At 56.3% G+C, this 17,436-nt stretch overlaps 2 protein-coding genes across 2 annotated transcripts; one reads left to right on the forward strand and one right to left on the reverse strand.

Annotated features, from left to right (window-relative positions):
- Positions 1-1,713: 1,713 nt before the first annotated feature.
- Positions 1,714-14,414, reverse strand: RRP12 (ribosomal RNA processing 12 homolog). Its single transcript, XM_033066082.1, has 34 exons — positions 13,946-14,414; positions 12,892-13,127; positions 12,708-12,791; positions 12,403-12,479; positions 12,112-12,217; positions 11,824-11,940; positions 11,574-11,712; positions 11,139-11,266; positions 10,755-10,853; positions 10,578-10,669; positions 10,389-10,500; positions 10,134-10,231; positions 9,876-9,990; positions 9,466-9,608; positions 9,198-9,319; positions 8,999-9,063; positions 8,727-8,889; positions 8,484-8,638; positions 8,037-8,104; positions 7,761-7,854; positions 7,392-7,550; positions 7,193-7,273; positions 7,007-7,112; positions 6,757-6,864; positions 6,498-6,655; positions 6,071-6,162; positions 5,820-5,978; positions 5,470-5,642; positions 5,215-5,331; positions 4,870-4,919; positions 4,517-4,595; positions 3,512-3,579; positions 3,041-3,123; positions 1,714-2,849 (listed from the first exon to the last, which is right to left on the reverse strand). The coding sequence occupies exons 1-34, from the start codon at positions 14,148-14,150 to the stop codon at positions 2,747-2,749; spliced, it is 3,954 nt and encodes a 1,317-aa protein (XP_032921973.1). The 5' UTR covers positions 14,151-14,414; the 3' UTR covers positions 1,714-2,746.
- A 97-nt stretch (positions 14,415-14,511) lies between these two features.
- PGAM1 (phosphoglycerate mutase 1) lies at positions 14,512-17,147 on the forward strand. The gene is made up of 4 exons (XM_033066083.1): positions 14,512-14,733; positions 15,098-15,372; positions 15,871-16,051; positions 16,147-17,147. The coding sequence occupies exons 1-4, from the start codon at positions 14,592-14,594 to the stop codon at positions 16,314-16,316; spliced, it is 768 nt and encodes a 255-aa protein (XP_032921974.1). The 5' UTR covers positions 14,512-14,591; the 3' UTR covers positions 16,317-17,147.
- Positions 17,148-17,436: the final 289 nt, after the last annotated feature.

Consider the following 17,436-nt stretch of genomic DNA (forward strand, 5'->3'; position numbering starts at 1 on the left):
CCATCAAGGTCAAATAGAGAACATAGACACTTGGAAAAGCAGTTTTATTCCTTTTTTTTCCTCTTTGTGGGTGAAAGCATCTGCCATTCTCACAGCCAGGGTCCCTGCGGCCCTGCACACTTGCTGCACACACAGTGCTCAGGTAGCAACTGCAGAAAGACAGACAACTTAGAAACGATTGAAACTCTAGATTGGAGTGCTGAGGGGACTAGGAATTAATGTAATACTTTTTTAATTGACTAGATTTCAGCTGGAGTGGTCCCTTGCCATTTCAAAACTCCACACTTAATTATCTTCCTGCCAATCATTTCAACTTCAACACCAAAGCTCCTCTTAAACTGCTGTCCCCAGGAGGGTTTTCCCATCCCCTCCTGTGTGAGGAATCCCAGCTCTGAATGGGAACCCTAAAGGTGCTGCAGTGTGCTTGAAGGACGCGGTGGTCCATCTGGATGTTGGGTGGGCATAGCCCCATGGGGCACATCTGTCCCTGATTTTAAGCTTTAAGAATCAGGGTGGCCCAGCCAGCACGGGGAGCAACCTGTTAGTCCTGCAACCTCTCCTCTAGCTGGTATCTGCAAGGGTTAAGAACTCTTGTGACAATGTCGTGTGTAAGTGTAGCTCAACACTGGTACTTCAGGAGGAAGTTGCATGGAGTAAGAGGCTGCTGCATTAAGGAATAGCCTTCAAGTCACCTCCCAGCTTGAGCAGCAAAAGCCAACCATGGCTCCAGGTCCCCAGTTTGTGCCTCTTCTCGGGTACCTGCAAAAGAGTGGCAGGTAGCTGCAGGAGGCATGACCCACACCACACCTCACCCTGCCCCATGTCAGAGAGATGTGCTCAGGGGGCTCCTGAGGGACCCCAGGACGCAGCTCTGCTCCCTGCCAGGGGCAGCTGCTGCTGGGGAGCAGGCTTGACTCACAGCCAGCCTTCTCAGACAGGATGACATCTCCTCGCTGAGGGTTTCCATTGCATTACATGATTAATTAGCTGATTAACAAGATGTTGTTGCACTAGAATCTGTTCTCTGGACTCCAGCTTAGGCAAATTATTTATTAGCACCATCCTCTGTGCTAATAAAACTCCTCTGCTCCATGAAGGCATGCACTAAATTAAGCAACAACATGCAAATGAAGAACAATAGCTGGAGCTCCCAAATAAATTAGCTACAGCCTTCTTCGGGCTCTGTCTCCAAGGAGAGAAGGGAAAGCAGGAAGACAGATAGCTCTGCTGGGCCTAGAGCCACAGGTTACAGGTGTTGGTGTCTCAGGTGACTGCTGCCTGTCTCCCCCTGTCCTGCTCTCAGGGAAGGGGAGAGCATCAGGCCCAGGCTGCAGGCAGCAGAGGAAGATGGGTGGAGAAGCCTGTCTCATAGGCCAGGCTGTGAGCTCCCTTCTGGAAGGACAAGCAGCAGCACCTCAACATGGTCCTAGGGCTGAAGGGTCCCACTGAGAGCCCTGTTAGGAAAAGCACAAAGGGAATAGCATTCCTGACAAGGCAGGACCAGTATCAGTACAAGAGCTCCTCCTCCATCCCAGGCTTTTAAAAGGATCTTGGAAAAAAAAAAAACAAACAAGCATAAGAAAGCCACAAAACTGGATTTGCAGCCTCCAGAAAGAAGCCTGCAGTAAGAGGCTGAACAAGCACAATCCCTTTAGCTTATTAGAGAACTGAGAAGCGTTGCAATTCCAGCATGTAAGCAGCCACAATAGGAAATTACAAAGGGCTGAAGGCTTTTTAATATGGAAGAGGAAGGGAAAGCCAGCTACATTCACCAACACGTGTTTTTTGCAGTGTGAGCAATGGGACCTGTAACGACTACCCTCAGCCCTCTTCAGTTCACTTTGGCCAAACACCATCTTTTGTGCTCGGCGTAGAAGTAGCTGGGCAAAACTTGATGCTTGGGCCAATGCGACAGGGCTGAGCAGCTAAAAAGGTTCAGGATTCCTCATGCTGCTTAGGTCTAGCTGGCACAAGGTGGCCAGAGAAAAAAGTTCTTTCAGCTCTCAAAGGTAAGAGAAATGGCAAGGCACAGAGGTTTGCTGTAGCAGTTTTCCAGCCAGTTTGAAGAAATTTGCAGTGAACTGTTCCTGCCCCGCCATCAGGCATGGCTGATATGGAAAAAGTGTCCAGTGGCCAAATGGCAGACACTTTCAGCATGGCACAGATTCCCTGGCCACGGTCTTGAGCAGAAGAGCCTGCCAAGGAGTTTGTTAAAGAAAGCTGGTTGTAAGGACTACATCATCCCCAGCTTTGTTCTATGGCCAGCTCCATGCCTCAGCCCTACTGCACATGTGCCCCACTGCTCTGTGCCACAGTGCTGCTTCTGGCAGCCTCCAGGAAAGCCCAATGTGTCAGAAAGAGCTCTGGTTCCAGGTCCAGGCTGATGCTGGTAAGACCCCTGCAGGACACAGCCCTGCAGCAGCAAAGAGACTCGCTGCACATGGATAGAAGGCATGCCAGATATGCAAGAGGAGAGGAGGCATCTGTGCTGGATAAGAACAGAGGGTATTTATCAATACAGAGAATTCTTTACATATTACTTGCTCTCTCACACACACACCCATGCCTGTACCAGGCAACCCAGCATGTTTCTCCGGGCACAGAAGGGCCATCAGTCCATAGTACATCAAAGTGACTTCCCAGGGAGTCTCAAACAAATGGAGGTCACCTCTGAGAGGACACCCAGCTGTTCCACTAACACGATGCTGTGTCCTTGGGCAGGGGCAGGTCCAGCACCTGAGTGTCCTCAGGAGCGCTGGGACTTCAGACGGTTCCTGCGGCCGGCCTTGGCCCCGCGCTGGGCTCCCTTCATCAGGCCTTTGAACTGCCCCTGCATCTTCGCCCGCTTCCTGGAGGGAGCAAAGACAGGAAACTGGTTTGGTGCAGGCACTGGGCACACCTAATGCATGGGGATGCTGCTCCAGACTCCACAAGGAGTGGCACAGCAGATGACAGGGAGCTCCCAAACCCACCAAAAAGCCCTAACAAAAAGCAGGATCAAACCCATTCCCACCCCTGTGCCCTTCCTGGTTAGCCTCACCTTCTGTTGAGTTTAGCTCTGTTCAGGGGGATGTAGGCATAGGGGTCAAGTTGGCCCTTCTTCTTCACGTCACCTTTACCTTTCTGTGGAAGACAGCAACATGGGAGAAGATGCAGCACCAAGGAAAACACATGTATCCCATTCCAGTGCAACCCTGCTATCCCAAAGACTGTGTTGCAGTGGCTTCCAGCTGAGCACACTGCCCTGGGAGCTGATTTCCCAACAGCAGGATGCTACAGACACCTGCTCTGAGCAGTGAGCAGGAACTGTCCATGGCAAGGATAGGACAGGAACTTTAAGATGGGCTGGCAGTGTTCAGAGAGACTCGGTGTTTGGCAACTCCTCTTGGAGCAGAGACACCCTCCAACCTTGGTACTACTGGACCAGACTCCCAATATAAATGGTGCTTCCTGCCCCAGCAAAGTCCAAGCATCCCCCCACACAAACCCTGAAACCCCACGAGTGCCTCACCTTGGATCTATACTCTGCACCAAAGGCTGGCTCCTTCTTCAGCGGACGATGGATCCCAGAGCCTCCAGCTGGAAAAGAGAATGTGTGTTGGAAGGAGGTCTTAGGCCTCCCTCTGCCCAGTTTTAGGCTGTGGAAATTCCAACTCTTTCAAAGAACTGTCTGAAATTAATGAAGGCAAATGCACCTGGGGATGAATAAACCCAGAACCTCAGGCACCAGTTCAGACTGGGGGCCAACCTGCTGGAAATCAGCTCGGCAGAGAAGGACCTGGGGGTCCTGGTGGAAAACAAGTTGCTCATGCACCAGCAGTGCCCTCACAGCCAGGAAGGCCAGTGGTGTCCTGAGGTGCATTTAGGAAGAGCGTTGCCAGCAGGTCAAGGAAAGGGATCCTTCCCCTCTAACTCAGTCCTAGGGAGGATGCACATGGAATGTTGTGTCCACTTCTAGGCTCCTCAGTACAAGAGACACATGGAGCTCATGGAGAATGATTAAGGGACTGGAGCATCTCTCTTATGAGGAAAGGCTGTGACCTGGGCCTGTTCAGCCTGGAATGGAGGCACTTAGAAGGGGACCTCATCAATGTCTGTAAGTATCTGAAGTGAGGGTGTCAAGAGGATGGCACCAGGCTCTGCTTGGTGCTGTTGGGCAGTAGGACAAGAGGCAGTAGCAGAAACTGATGCACAGGAAGTTCCACCTGAGCATGAGAAGAATTTCTTTGCTGTGTGGGTGACAGTGGACTGGAACAGACAGCCCAGAGAGGCATTCTGGAGTCCCCTACAATAGAGATATTCAGGAACCATCTGTATACAGTCATGTGCTATGTGCTCTGGGATGACACTGTTTGAGCAGAGAGGTTGGACCGGATGACACACTGATCCCTTCCAACCTGACCCAGTCTTTGATCCTGTGATCTTTGCTTCAGCTGTGCTGCAGAAGCACAGCAAGATGGGTACATGGTTCTGGCCCTCTGGGGAGCCCCAGACTGGGCACAAGCAGAGGACTTACCTTTATACTGAGAATAGGTTCCAGCCTCAGCTTCCTCATCATCTGGGTCCTCTCTGAACCGACGCTTCTGACTCTTCTTCTGCAGAAAAAGGCAGCAGGAACCCTGCAGCTGGCTTGTGCCTACAGTTCTGCCCTCTCATCCACCCCCAACCTCCTGTTTCCTTGCATGGGCACCCAGAAACTTTCCAGACAGCACATCCCTATCCCAGGCAACTTCCTGCACCCCTGCAAGCAGCTGGCAATTGCCTGGTGTCCCCACTGGCCTCCTGGGCAGAGCTGCACCTGCCAAGGCACAGTGGTTTGCCAAGGGTAAACCCCCAGCATCTCCTCAGGACCCTGAGCCCCATACTCACACTGCGGAGTCCCACATCTTGCAGCACATCTGCCATCTCCTCGTCTGCTCCTGTGGTACAGGATAAGAAGGTCAGAGTGTGATGAGGGCATGGAAGAGCCCTGGTACTGTGCTAGCCCCTGGAGGGGGTTGCAGTAGCAGGGTGCCTCTGCTGAACCAGCACCATTCTGATGATGTAGGTGACTGCTTCTCCTGGGCAGCGACCCAGAAGAGAGCCACTGGGTGTGACAAGACCATGCCAATTCCTGCCACTTCCCCCACAAGATCCCACATGCAGGTGGCAGGATAGAAATCATTCAGAGATCCCAAGCAAGTCTAGAGTGGCCCCTGTCAGCCCACGTAGTACCTTTGGCTTCATCATCATCCAGCTCCTCTTCCTCTTCATGGATGATCAGGCGTCCATCCTCAGACATCTGGAAATCATGGCTCACTCCTCTGGACCGCTTGGGGCCTGGCTTGGTGGCTGCTCACAGAGAAATGGGTCAGAGCCTGAAGAAGGATCTAACTCTGGGGGCACCTGTACTCCCAGGGCCCCTGTGCATTGCAGCAGCCCCTGCCCCATCCATCCCACCCTAGCCTCATCTGAAGCTCCACTCCTTACCCAGCACCCGCTGGGACACATTGGGGTCCAAGAAGTTGAGGGGCTCATCATCTTCCCCTTCCTTGAGCCATGCCTGGCCCTTCTGCCGTGCTTGCTTCCTCCACTCCTTGCTCCGATGCCGTTCCTCCTCTTCCTCCTCTTCATCCTCTGAGTCAGCCAGGATCTCCTCCATACTGCTCAAAAGGTGGAAAGGATGATGGAAAATGGAGTAAGCCCAGGGGTGCAGCCTGCCCCACAATGCAGAGCAGCCCTGGAAATGTCTCCAGCATCTCTACAAGCACCAGCTGAGCAGATCCAGTGCCAAGCCCCCTGTGGGGGCTGCTCTTTCTTCACCCTGAGCCCGTGTTCACCTGTCTCCTCTGGGCTGTGGTGGTGGTGCCTCCTCCTCATCCATACCCGCAGCTGCCTTCTTCAGGGCACGCTGCTTACGGCTCCGGGATTCCGCCTTGCGGATGTTCACCAGCACCTTATGGTACTCTGCTGGCAGCAGCCCCTTCACCAGCTCAAAGCTGAGAAATCACACAGACAGCAGTCAGCACCCACCTTCTCCTGCACTGTTTCCCAGACAGCTCCCTCGCCACCCCAGGAGACCCTGGCTCACCCAAACTTGCGGATGAATTTGATGAAGAGGTTTCGCAGCTTCATACGGAAGTGGCGTCTCATGTCATCTGAAAGGTTCCCCACAGCCTCCAGCTGTCAGGACAGAGACTCTCAAGATCAAAGCACTCCTGCCTTGGGCACCCAGCCTCCCAACCTTTATCTGCATGGCCACTTTGTTCACCCTGCTGCCATTTCTTTATGCCTGCCCCAGGTAAGGCCATGGGGAGGTCTCCATGCTTGGCAGTGCTAGCTCATGGAGCTTTTCTGGCACATTTATGCCAGGATTCAGAAGGGTCTCCCCACTGTCACTGAGATCAAGTTGTTTCCTTGGCTCCCAGGTAGAATGCAGCTGGAGATGCTCCTGTCTGCCCAAGGCAGACACAGCTCTGCCCCACCACCCTCCTCAAGGTACCTGTGCATGATCTCACCATTGTCTGGACATGCTTGGCCAGGAGTTTGGTGTCCACCAGAAGCAGTGTGACCTTCAGGAATCCCAAGGCTGCCTTGACCACATCCCGTGTGCGGGAGGCCAGCAACAGGCAGATGTTCTGCAGGAGCTGCTCCACCACACTGAACTCCAGGTGATCTGCAACCATGGTGGGACTCAGCCACAGTTGGCTTCCTCCTAGCACCCACCTTGGCCAAAGGGCTCTGCCTCGTCCCCCCAGCCCTCCTGCTCCTGCTCACCTTTGAACTCAAAGAACAGGCGGGTCAGTGCCAGCACGGTGCAGCTGATCATGGTGACTGAGCCAGTGAGCCCCACGTAGATCAGGAGCAGGAACCGCTGCATAGCCTCTGCAAGAGGGAGATGACTCAGGCCCCAACTCGCTCTGTGTCCAGCAGATCCCTGGACCATTTCAGCAGAATGCTCAGCACGGGTCTGATCTCCCTGGGGCCAGAGTGGCCGTGGGGCTGAGCAAGTAGAACAGAAGCTCACCTTCAGGGGTGGGTCCAAAGCGGATGAAAGCATGCCCCATCTCCACGAGCAGCATGAAGGCGTTCTTGCGGGCCCCCACTGACACCTCCTTGGTGCATAGGATGACCTGGAGGAGCACAGGCATGTCACCACTGCTGCCACTACCACAGGCAGAACCAGCCAGTTCCTCCCACGGACCATGCTCACCTCTGGGACCAGGGCAGTAACAAAAGGCTCATGCTCTGCAGATAGCTGCTTCACAATGTGGAACAGGCATTTCAGCCGGGGCTGGAAAAAGAAACAGACCAGCACTGGTACACTCATGGACACACACCTGGTTACCCCTGCTGCCCACCCCATCCCTTCCCTTCCAGCAATGGCTGATCTCCACAGCTCTTGGTCTCACCCTCTTGGCCGGGGATGCTGCACTCTTGAGTGAGTCCAGCAGCGCTGCCTGCAGGTCCTGGAGGTGGGAGCGGACAAAGGCCTGGCAGGGAGCATGGGGAGCAGCACACACCTCCTCCAGCACACGATACGCCTTCTTCTGCATGCTGCGCTCTTTGCTCTGCAGGGACAGACAACATGCTCCCACTGTCAAGGCAGCCCCTCACCATGGTGTCTGAAGGGACGCCAGCACCCCACACCACCCAGCAGAGACCTATCCCCTGTAGCAGCTACTCGGTCCCTAGAGTGTGGGTCCAAGCTGGCAGCAAGCAGAAGGTGCCCCACTGCAGCCCCTGCACCACTCAGGCTGGGGTCCGAGAGTCCAACTCACCTGGAGGGAAGGCTGGATGGTACAGTATAGGGAGTCCAGGGTCTGCTCATCAGCATAGGGTGCCATTGCCACTATCAGGTCCAGGATGGAGAGTCTGCAGCAGAGGACACACAGCTGCAGCTGTTAACTGTGGCATCACATCACCAGGTGAGACACCAGCTGCGAGTCACATCAAGTGCACAATGGTGGCAAAGCCCACGCAGGACAATGCCCTAGTGCTGCTCACCAGGAGCACTCCAGGAATTTTGCCCATTAACACCAGCTCCCAGGTGTTACCTGGTGAACTCGGAACTCTCAGCACTGGTCAGCTTTGCACTGGCTTTCTCCAGGAATCCACACACCATCTGCACGGGAGGCATAGACAGCAGGATCAGAACTGATTGAAGTGAGTGCTTTTACAAGAGTTTGTAATCCACCTGGCAAACAACTTGCCACAGGAGTTTGTGGAGACCAGAACCACCAGTGAGTCCAAAAAGACCTGGACAAATTAATGAAGAGCTTGTGCATGATGGGCCAGATGTGACTGCAAAACTGGGAAATCCCAGACTGTGGACCAGAAAGGTTTCCCTGCTGATGAGGGAAGGAAGGGCTGCACTCTGGTCAGAGTCCTTCTCCCCATCCTCTTCAATCACACCTGCACCAAAGCCCCATCAGACTGGGACTGGCTGGAAGATGCCAGCTCGAGCCAGGACAGCTTGCCCCAGTGCCCCACAAGCCCCTCACCTGAGGATCCGTGATGGTCAGGTAAGCACGGACAGTGTCTAGCACAGAGCGGCGCTGAGCGCTTGTGCCCCCATCCTCCTCAGGTTGGCTGTACACGTTGAACAGGATGGGCAGGAAATTTTTGGCAAAGCGACCCACTTCTGCCCGCTCCGCATCTAGGGAAAGAATGACGGGGGCTACAGATCAGCATTTTCCCTCCCACAGGTGACAAGAACCCACCACAAGGATCTGTTTCCTCCCAACCTGTCTGGCAGCCTTTGTGGATGAGGGTGCGCAAAGCCTGGCACACAGTGGGGCGGAGGTCTGGGCGCTCACTGATGGCCATGCCCAGGGTGCGGGCCAGCCCCTTGAAGGCCCCCAGCACATCTGTGGGATGGGTGCAGAAGCCAGGCAGCAGAGTCCAGACCTGGAAAGCAAAGGAAAAGGTAGGAGGCCACGGTCTTTGTCCAAGTCACTGCTTCTCAGCCTGGTACCAGGGGTACACTATGGCAGGGCTCCCAGGCACTGCTTGTTACCTGCCACTGCAGCGTGTCGTAGATCTTGGCCTCCACATTCTTCCCAGCCTGGGTAAACTCCTGGGCTGCAGAAGAAAAAGAGGAGATGAGTGGAGCAGAAGACGTTGCAAAGCCTTGCTCCACCTCAGGGCAGAGAAGGGAGGTCCCACAGAATACAGTCCAGGGCCTGCTGAGACCCCCAGCATGCTGCTCGCCTCACCTCTGCTTTTCAGAGCGGCCGCCAAAGGCAAGAAGTAACTGGTGAAGAAGCCAAGCTGCGCACCCTGCACGTTGTCCCGCAGCACTGGCAGCAGCCAGCTGCGGGGGAAATCCAGCGTCTCCCTGGGGAGGAAAGGCATGGAGGATGTGGGGCACTGCCAGCATCAGCCCCTGGGCACAGGTAGGCTTAGCAGCCACACCTGCAGCACCGTATGGGGACTGAATGGGAACATAACAGCTGCAGAGCTGCTCCCCATGACTGTACTCACTCCTTGCCACTGATCTCCAGGGGCACAGTTTCCAGTAGTACCTCGGGACCCATGGTGCTCACAGCAGCCCCCACTGCCTGGTCCACTTCAGCCGTATAGGGAAAGTGTGGGGAGAGACGCAGGTCACACAAGGACTGGAGACACTGCAAGGACAGGGCAGGACAGTCACACAAGAGCCACGTGCACAGGTCTGGCACATATCACTCTGCCCACCTAGGGAGGCCCGCTGCACTGCATGTCTCTGTGCAGAGTGTCCCAGAGCTGTGCACACTCTGGCCACACACGGACAACAGAGCAGAGCAAACAGCATGGTCCTGCTCCACAGCTGGAGGGGGCAACACAGACCAGACAGCAGTGCAGCCACCCCACCAGCCTCTATGGATGAATCTGTGCCCTCCCACCTGGCTCACCTTCCTCATGATGGGATGGCACTGCTTCCCACATGTCTCGAAGAAGATCTCCAGCACTCTCAGAACTTGATCCCACGCTGCATGGAAACGGTATGTCAGCCCTTCCTCCACTGATCTGGGGAGCAGAAAGAAGACAGTCACACCAGCAGTATTCAGGGTGCCTACCAGGCCTGCCAGACCTCACTGAGGACTGCACAGAGGCTGATCAGAGCTCAGCCAGACCCATGGGGCAGCCCCTCCCACATTACTGCTCCTCACCTAAACATCTTGCACAGGTAGGCAGCAGGGGCTGGGGCAGAGGCAGTCACAGTGCCCATGTCCTCCATGTGGGGAGCAATGCACTCACTCAGGAGGGTCTGCAAGGGAAAACAGGAAAAATGAGACACTTGTTGGACCACAGAACCCCCAGCCTCAAAAGGGGCATACCACTCCTTGGCAATCCCCAAGCCCCATGGCAGAGCCCCCCACAAAGCCCAGGGTATACAAGTGGAGAGAGGTATCTGGGAGCAGTACCTCCAGGGTCTGTGCTGCTGCTGACACCACCTGGGAGTGTGGGGAGAGGAAGCAGTTCATGGCAGCAGAGAAGAGCCGGGGCAGGTGAGCCCAGCACAGGTCCTTCTGCAGCCTGGAGAGAAAAGAAAGGCCAGATTAGAGATCAAGCAGCCACCTCTCCCCTTGCCCAGCCATGGCCCCTGTCTGCACCTGCCCAGGTTGATGTGTGCCCGCTCCATCGTGGACAGCCAGGTCAGCAGTGGCTGCAGGTCACTCGTGCTGGGCACGTAGTCGTAGAGAGCCTGCAGAAGCAGAAGGTTGGGTAGGTGGGTGGGTGCTGTGCAACTGCCAGCTCTGTCCCTCCCCACACTGGTACCCCACACTCACAGTGATGATCTGGGCATTGAGCTCAGCTGGCAGGCAGGCCACACTGGTCTGGGCACTGAAGAGGCTGTGGAAAGCTTGCATGGCACATGCTGTCACCAACTACGAAAAGGACACTGTGTCAGGAGAGGGGCTCTGCTTTGAACCCACTGTCCCCCTACCCTAAAGCAGGCTCTGCCCTGGAAAACCCAGCACTGCTGCAATTATGCCCCATCTGCATAGCCTCCCTCTATCCACAGCAGTCAGGCCAGCAAGCTGTCCTGGGCTCTTCTCCATTTACATCCTTGATTTCCAGGCTCCCAGTTGACAGCTGAGAGCATTTCCTTTCAGAGTGTAGCCCACAGGGAAAGGGTCTGCCCTTGTCATCCCTAGAGTGGGAACACTCACCACATGGCTGAGGGTCATGACTCGGAGCAAGGTCTCACAGCAGGTCTTCACCACAGCTGCAGGGAAGCAGGGCAGCACATCTCGCAGCAGGGCAAGGACATGCAGGGTGGTGGTGGCCTCCTTGGCACCTACAGGAGCAGAGGAACCTCTGAGCCTGTGACACACCACAACAAACCCTGCCCAAGGCAAAGCCCCCATGAGAGCAGTGGGGCTGACCCACAGAATCAGGGTGAACACTCCCCTGACTTCCAGGAACAAGAAAGCAACAGAATGGCTGAGGAGGCTTCAAAACACCATAGGTGTCCCAAAGATACCTCATACCCTCCCCAGCAATCCAGTGTTCTGCAACCTCCCCTCTTCCCTCCAAGTCCTTATTCTCCCAGAGAGGCAGAGCCCCCACACTCAGCTAAAGACCCCATGCCCAGTACCCCACACCTCCAGCTTTTTCAATCTCCTGCACACAGAACTTGGCGGTGGAGGGTGCTGCAGGGTGATGCTCAGGGGCTGCATCACCAAACATGAATTCGCTGCCCCTCAGGACAGAGCACACGCCGTACTGCGCTGCTTTCCGCACCTGGGGGAAGAAGAACCCAGGTGAGCAGAAACGACAGACCCAGGGGTACAGCCATCCCCAGAAACAAACCCCGAAAGCAGCACCATCTCCTGCCAGAAGCACTGGACTCACCTTGGGTTTGGTATGAACACAAAAGCTCAGCAAGCCATGATAGACCTGCAGGGTGATGGGATAGCTCCAGGCTGCCAAGTCTTGCTTCCGTAGCAGTGTAGCCAGGCAAGAGAGGACCTATGACAAGGGAGCAACAGGGGCGTTAGCATCACCCCCCAGAGACATCTCCCTTTCACTGCAAGGGCCTCAGGCCAAGCACCCAGCACCACCTACAGCAGCAGCCTTGACCCCAGCTCTCAGCAGACCCTGGGCAGAGCTGACATGGCTGGCTGCCTCTTGGCTACTCACCCATCGCAGCGCAGAGGTGGAGCTGCTGCAGGCCTGTGAGGACACAATACTCATGAAGGCTTTTGAAGCATCTGAGAACTTTTTAATAAGAACAGGGCTCGGCACCCTGCCAAGAGAAGGGGACATATTAGTGGGGTGAGGAGCAGATAGCTGGTGACAGTCACAAAGGGGACTGCATCACCAGCTCACCCCAGCTGGGTCTCTTCCCCAGCCTCGGGAGACGGGACAGCACCAATCCCTTTTCCATGATGGGGTATGGTAGCTCTCCCTGCTTCTCTGCCAAACACTCACCGCTTTAGGACAAGGTTAAGCAGGTAGGCAACAGCAGACAGTGACTCAGGGGACTCTACTGCCTCCAGCGTGGTCATCTGGGAACAGAAGGTGGGTAAGTGATGGGGCACAGGGGCTCACACCAGGCCAGCCCTTCCCCAACCCTAGGGGAGGAAAAAAAGAAACCAGGAGCAGCCCAACAGCATCTCTGCTGAACAAAGACAGTCAGGCTATGAGCACAGCACCTTTCTCTATCCCTCCTCAGAGCCCACCCATGCTGCCAGCAGCAGCTCCCCTCGCACCTCTTCCACACAACCAGCACTCACCAGTGCAGCAAAGTATTCCGTCTCGCTCTCCTTGCCTCCCTGGGAGCGGATCACTTCCGTCACAGCTGCCAGCACGGCACAGATCTGTGAGCAGCCAGCAAAGCAGGTTAGCATCTCTAAACCTCACAGCCAGAGGGCCATCTCCACCAAACACCCCATTCCCCAGCCCTGCTCCTGTCCATACCTCTTTGTGAGCAGCAGAGTTGGATTCCCAGAAGCGCTGCACCTTGCTGAAGGTGATGTTAGTGCAGTCGCTCAGCCCACTCAGGAAGGTGCCAGAGGACTTCTCTGTGGCAGCCTCTTCAGCGCTGTCCTCCTCCATACGGAACTGAGCACTGTCACTCGCCCGCTCCAGACGCAGGGACCCCGACTGCAGCTCATTGTGCAGCTTCACCGCATCCACCGTCAAGTTGCTTTTCTCTGGGGGGGTGTGAGAGATGTGTCAGAACTGAGAAGTCACATTGCTCCACCATTCACCCTGAAATTCCCCATGCTCCCCTCCCAGCCAGACAGGCTTGGCTGGAGCTCATATCCAGCATGTGGAATACAGGTGCTGCTTTGTCCCAACGGGCAAAAGCACATCAATAACTACAAAGAGCTCCTCATTCCTGTGCAAAGAAACCAGAGCACAGTCCAGTCATCTCTGATGGAAGAGAGCACTATGTCCATACAAACGTGTTGGTGTGCCAAGGCTTTACCACTGAGGTGCTTCTTGTACTTTGCCCTATTAATCTTCTTCCACCTGAAGCCCTAGCAACCAGTCAGCCAGGACAGATGCTGCATGTCCCTCTGAGTCCCAGACATCAGCAGCCAGTATCTGCAGGAGAAAGATCTCCTTGGCCAGGAGCAGCCAATGCTCTCGCAGTGTCTGGCACACTTTGGTTTATGTTTCCCATTGTTTGGCCCGTTAGAATGTTTAGTTTGGTGTGTCTCACCACACCAGATACCACAGCAGCACTCAGAAGTACTGCCATAGGCTTTGGGGAGCCTCGCAGAGCAACTGGCACTGCAGCATGCGGTGCCCCATTCTGCTTTTGAGGCCCGGTGTCACGATGAGGTTAACTCATGTTAACCCTGGAACTGACAGCGGCTCCAGTATCCTTCCTGCCCCAGCCCCAGCTCTCGGAGGACCCCAAGGTTTCCCCGCAGCCTCTGCGTCCCTGCATCCCTCCAGGAAGCGCTGGGCACAGATCAGGAGCTGCCCACCCTGGCACCCTACCGCCCGCCCCTGCCCTTACCCGCCGGCCGGCTGCAGAAGCGGCTGCGGGCAGCCAGACGATGCTGGCGGGTCTCGGGGTTGGAGTCACTGCTGTGGCCCTTCCGCCAGCGCTTCAGCTTGGCCGCGGTTCCCGACCGGAGCCTCCCGCTCCGCGCCATGCTGGACCCGGCTCCACGTGCGGCCGCGCCCACCGGCCCCTTTCCGCTTCCGGCGCCAGCCGCCATCTTGAGTGAGGGCAGCCATCAGGGGAGGCCGCACTCCGGCCGAGAAGCGGTGTCGGGGGAGCTCAGCGGGATCGTGCCCAATCCGGGCTGAGATGGGAGACTCGGAGGGCTCGGGGCAGTCACCCGCAAGAATCCACCAGGCATCCCCGTGCCCAAGCTGTGGCCCTGTGAAACCGTTCAGACCAATCCCGTAGCCACGGGCGAGGAATCACGCGTTACGTATTACTGCGTATCGTGACGTCACTGTGACGCCACGCCCTGAAGGTCGCACCGCCCTTCGCGACCGCGCCATGTGGTACGTGCGCCTCCACCTGGCGCGCGTTCAGCGCATGCGCTTCCCCCCGCGCCAGCGGCGCGCGGGGCGGGGCGGGGCCGAGCGGGGGCGTTAGTCGCGCGCGGCAGCGGCGTGAGGAGCAGTGCGCGCCGGTCCCTCAGTCCGCTATGGCCGCTGCATACCGGCTTGTCCTCGTCCGCCACGGCGAGAGCGCCTGGAACCTCGAGAACCGCTTCAGCGGATGGTACGACGCCGACCTCAGCCCCGCCGGGCAGCAGGAGGCGCGGCGCGGTGGCGAGGCCCTCCGAGGTACTGTTGGACGAGGGAGGGGGTGTCCGTTAAGAGGGGGGTCGCGGGGGACGGGGGGAAAGGTATGCGGCCTGGTGCGGCCACGTAGAGCCTAACGCGTGCTGGTCTGGAGCTCTCCGATGCCGGGCGAGGGTCTCCAGTGCCAGGTCGGGGCTTCAGTGCTGCTGGGAGACTCGTAGTTACCGCAGTATTTTATTTCTCCGGTACCGGTCGCGTCCTGTCCGCCGCCGCTTTCTGTAAGGACGAGGACGCGAGCAGTACCGGTGCGGTGAGGCCGCCGCCCTTGCCCTTTCACCGGTTGCATAAGGCCCGTCGCTCACCTTCCTGGTCTTCCCCCGCCTCCCCCTTTTCCCTTATTTTCTAGATGCCGGCTATGAGTTTGACATCTGCTTCACCTCGGTACAAAAACGGGCGATCCGTACTCTCTGGACCGTCCTGGATGCCATTGATCAGATGTGGTTACCCGTTATCCGGACCTGGCGCTTAAACGAGAGGCATTATGGGGCTCTCACGGGTTTGAACAAGGCTGAGACAGCAGCGAAGCATGGTGAGGCACAGGTCAAGATCTGGAGGCGCTCCTATGACATCCCTCCGCCTCCCATGCAGTCTGACCACCCCTTCTACAGCACTATTGCAAAGGTAAGACCTATTACTCTTTGCCTTGCTAAGAGTCTCTTAAAAGTTACCCGTAGTGTGGCCTGGCTTTCTCTAGGAAGATCTTCTGTGTCTCTGTTGTATTATATGGGGCTGTTGTGCATGGTGCTGCTAGACTTTAGGCTGAGTTTATCCTGCTTCTTCCCTGTGGAGTTGAACCCCTGGGCATTGCACAGACAGATACAAAGCAGAGGGCACAACATCTCGTTAATCATTAGTGCCATGACCCATTCATGGATGTTTGATCTGGTTTCTTTGCCCACATAGGCTATGTATGACTTCTCCCAGGAGGGCTCATGGCCCTGTCTGTGGCTCATTGCAGCCCCAAACCTCAAACGCATTTCCTTGCTTCCAGACCTGGCTTTGCTTATATGTAGTGGGTCCTCAGGTAGAGAATTTAGAGGAGGGACAAAATCTTGGCACCATCTTCCCACACTGGATGGGGAGCACTGTGCTGCTATGTGAGCATGGTTGTTCTCCCAGGATCGTCGTTATGCCGACCTGACAGAGGACCAGCTGCCGACATGTGAGAGCTTGAAGGACACCATTGCCCGGGCTCTGCCTTTCTGGAATGAGGAAATCGTCCCACAGATCAAAGAGGGCAAACGAGTCCTTATTGCTGCTCACGGCAATAGCCTGCGGGGGATTGTCAAGCACCTGGAAGGTAGGTCACCCCTGCAGGCCCATCCCAGGGACCCCCTCCTTCCCCAGCTGGCACTGTGGGAAGGTCCAAGAGTGAGGGCACTGCTGTGTTTGCAGGCATGTCAGAAGAGGCCATCATGGAGCTGAACCTGCCTACCGGCATCCCCATTGTCTACGAGCTGGACAAGAACCTGAAACCTGTTAAGCCCATGCAGTTCCTGGGGGATGAGGAGACCGTGCGCAAGGCCATGGAGGCCGTTGCTGCTCAGGGCAAGGCCAAGAAGTGAGGGCAGGTGGCAGACCAGCACGTAGTAGAGCCCCCTGCCATCCCCCACCCCTCTGTTCACACCCCCACAGTTGTAGGAACTCGGAGCTGTGGAGCTGGAGCCGCTCCCCACGGTTAGGCTCATTTCCTCAGACTAGGCTCCCCTCTGCAGATAGCCTGGGGGCCCCAGGGCCAGGGCTGGACACGGAGGTCTGGCGTGAAAGGGAGCCCTGGCTCTGCCAGGTAGCAACCACACACCTGTTCACATTGTGATCCCAACCCTCGGACCCTGTCTGCAGAGGGACAGGCCAAGCAATCCCTTGCCATGCCAGGTTCCTCCTTTGCTTTGCATCCCCGGCAGCTCTCGTCACCTGTTTACTGTAGTTTTGTCACTTGATTTAGTCCTCCTGGGAGCAGTGAGGCAAGTGCAGTGCAGGCAGCAACCAAGGTGGGTACCCCATCCTCTCAGGGGTGTGTGGCACAGTGACTGGGATGCTACTGGAAGGGTTGTGTTTTGCTGCACGTAGTACAGCACCCCAGGGTGGTACTCACAGCTCTGGGCCCAGCTCTGCCAGCCCCTGCTTTAACTGTACTGCCTTCAGACAAGGGTGAGGGAGGTAGCCTGTGTCCTGGAGGTCTGTGTCTGCCACGTGCTTCCCCCAGCTGATGCCCATCCTCATCCTGCTGGTGAAGCAGGTGCTGTTGTGTTCCATCCCTCATGTGTGTGTGCTGGCCTGTCACTGTGGCCTCCCCTCTGCCGGTGTCATGAGCCTGGGCTTGCACAGGGTCAGTGTAACTGTCCAACCATAGCAGCTGTCTTGTTCCGGTTCAATAAAGGAGTAATGCGCAATAAGGAGGTGTCCGTGTGTCTCTGGGCCGTGTGAATGGGTGCAAGGCAGCAGTCACTACTGGGCAGGTATGAGAGTGCAGAGGTTGTGACAGGCTCAAGGAGCAAAGCTCAGCTCTGCAATCCCTGCCAGAGAGGGTGACACCCTGCCATGCTGTGGTTTTTGGGCTCTGCATGTGCCACACCCTCGTCCCAAAGGCAGCACACGCTGTCTGTGTGGTCTGAGATGAGTTATGTCCCCAGGCTGTTCTCAGCCACAGCCCGCATTGATAAGGGGTGTGCTGAGATAGGCTGT

The sequence above is a fragment of the Catharus ustulatus genome, chromosome 8 (assembly GCF_009819885.2).
Source record: "Catharus ustulatus isolate bCatUst1 chromosome 8, bCatUst1.pri.v2, whole genome shotgun sequence".
Taxonomy (NCBI): domain Eukaryota; kingdom Metazoa; phylum Chordata; class Aves; order Passeriformes; family Turdidae; genus Catharus; species Catharus ustulatus.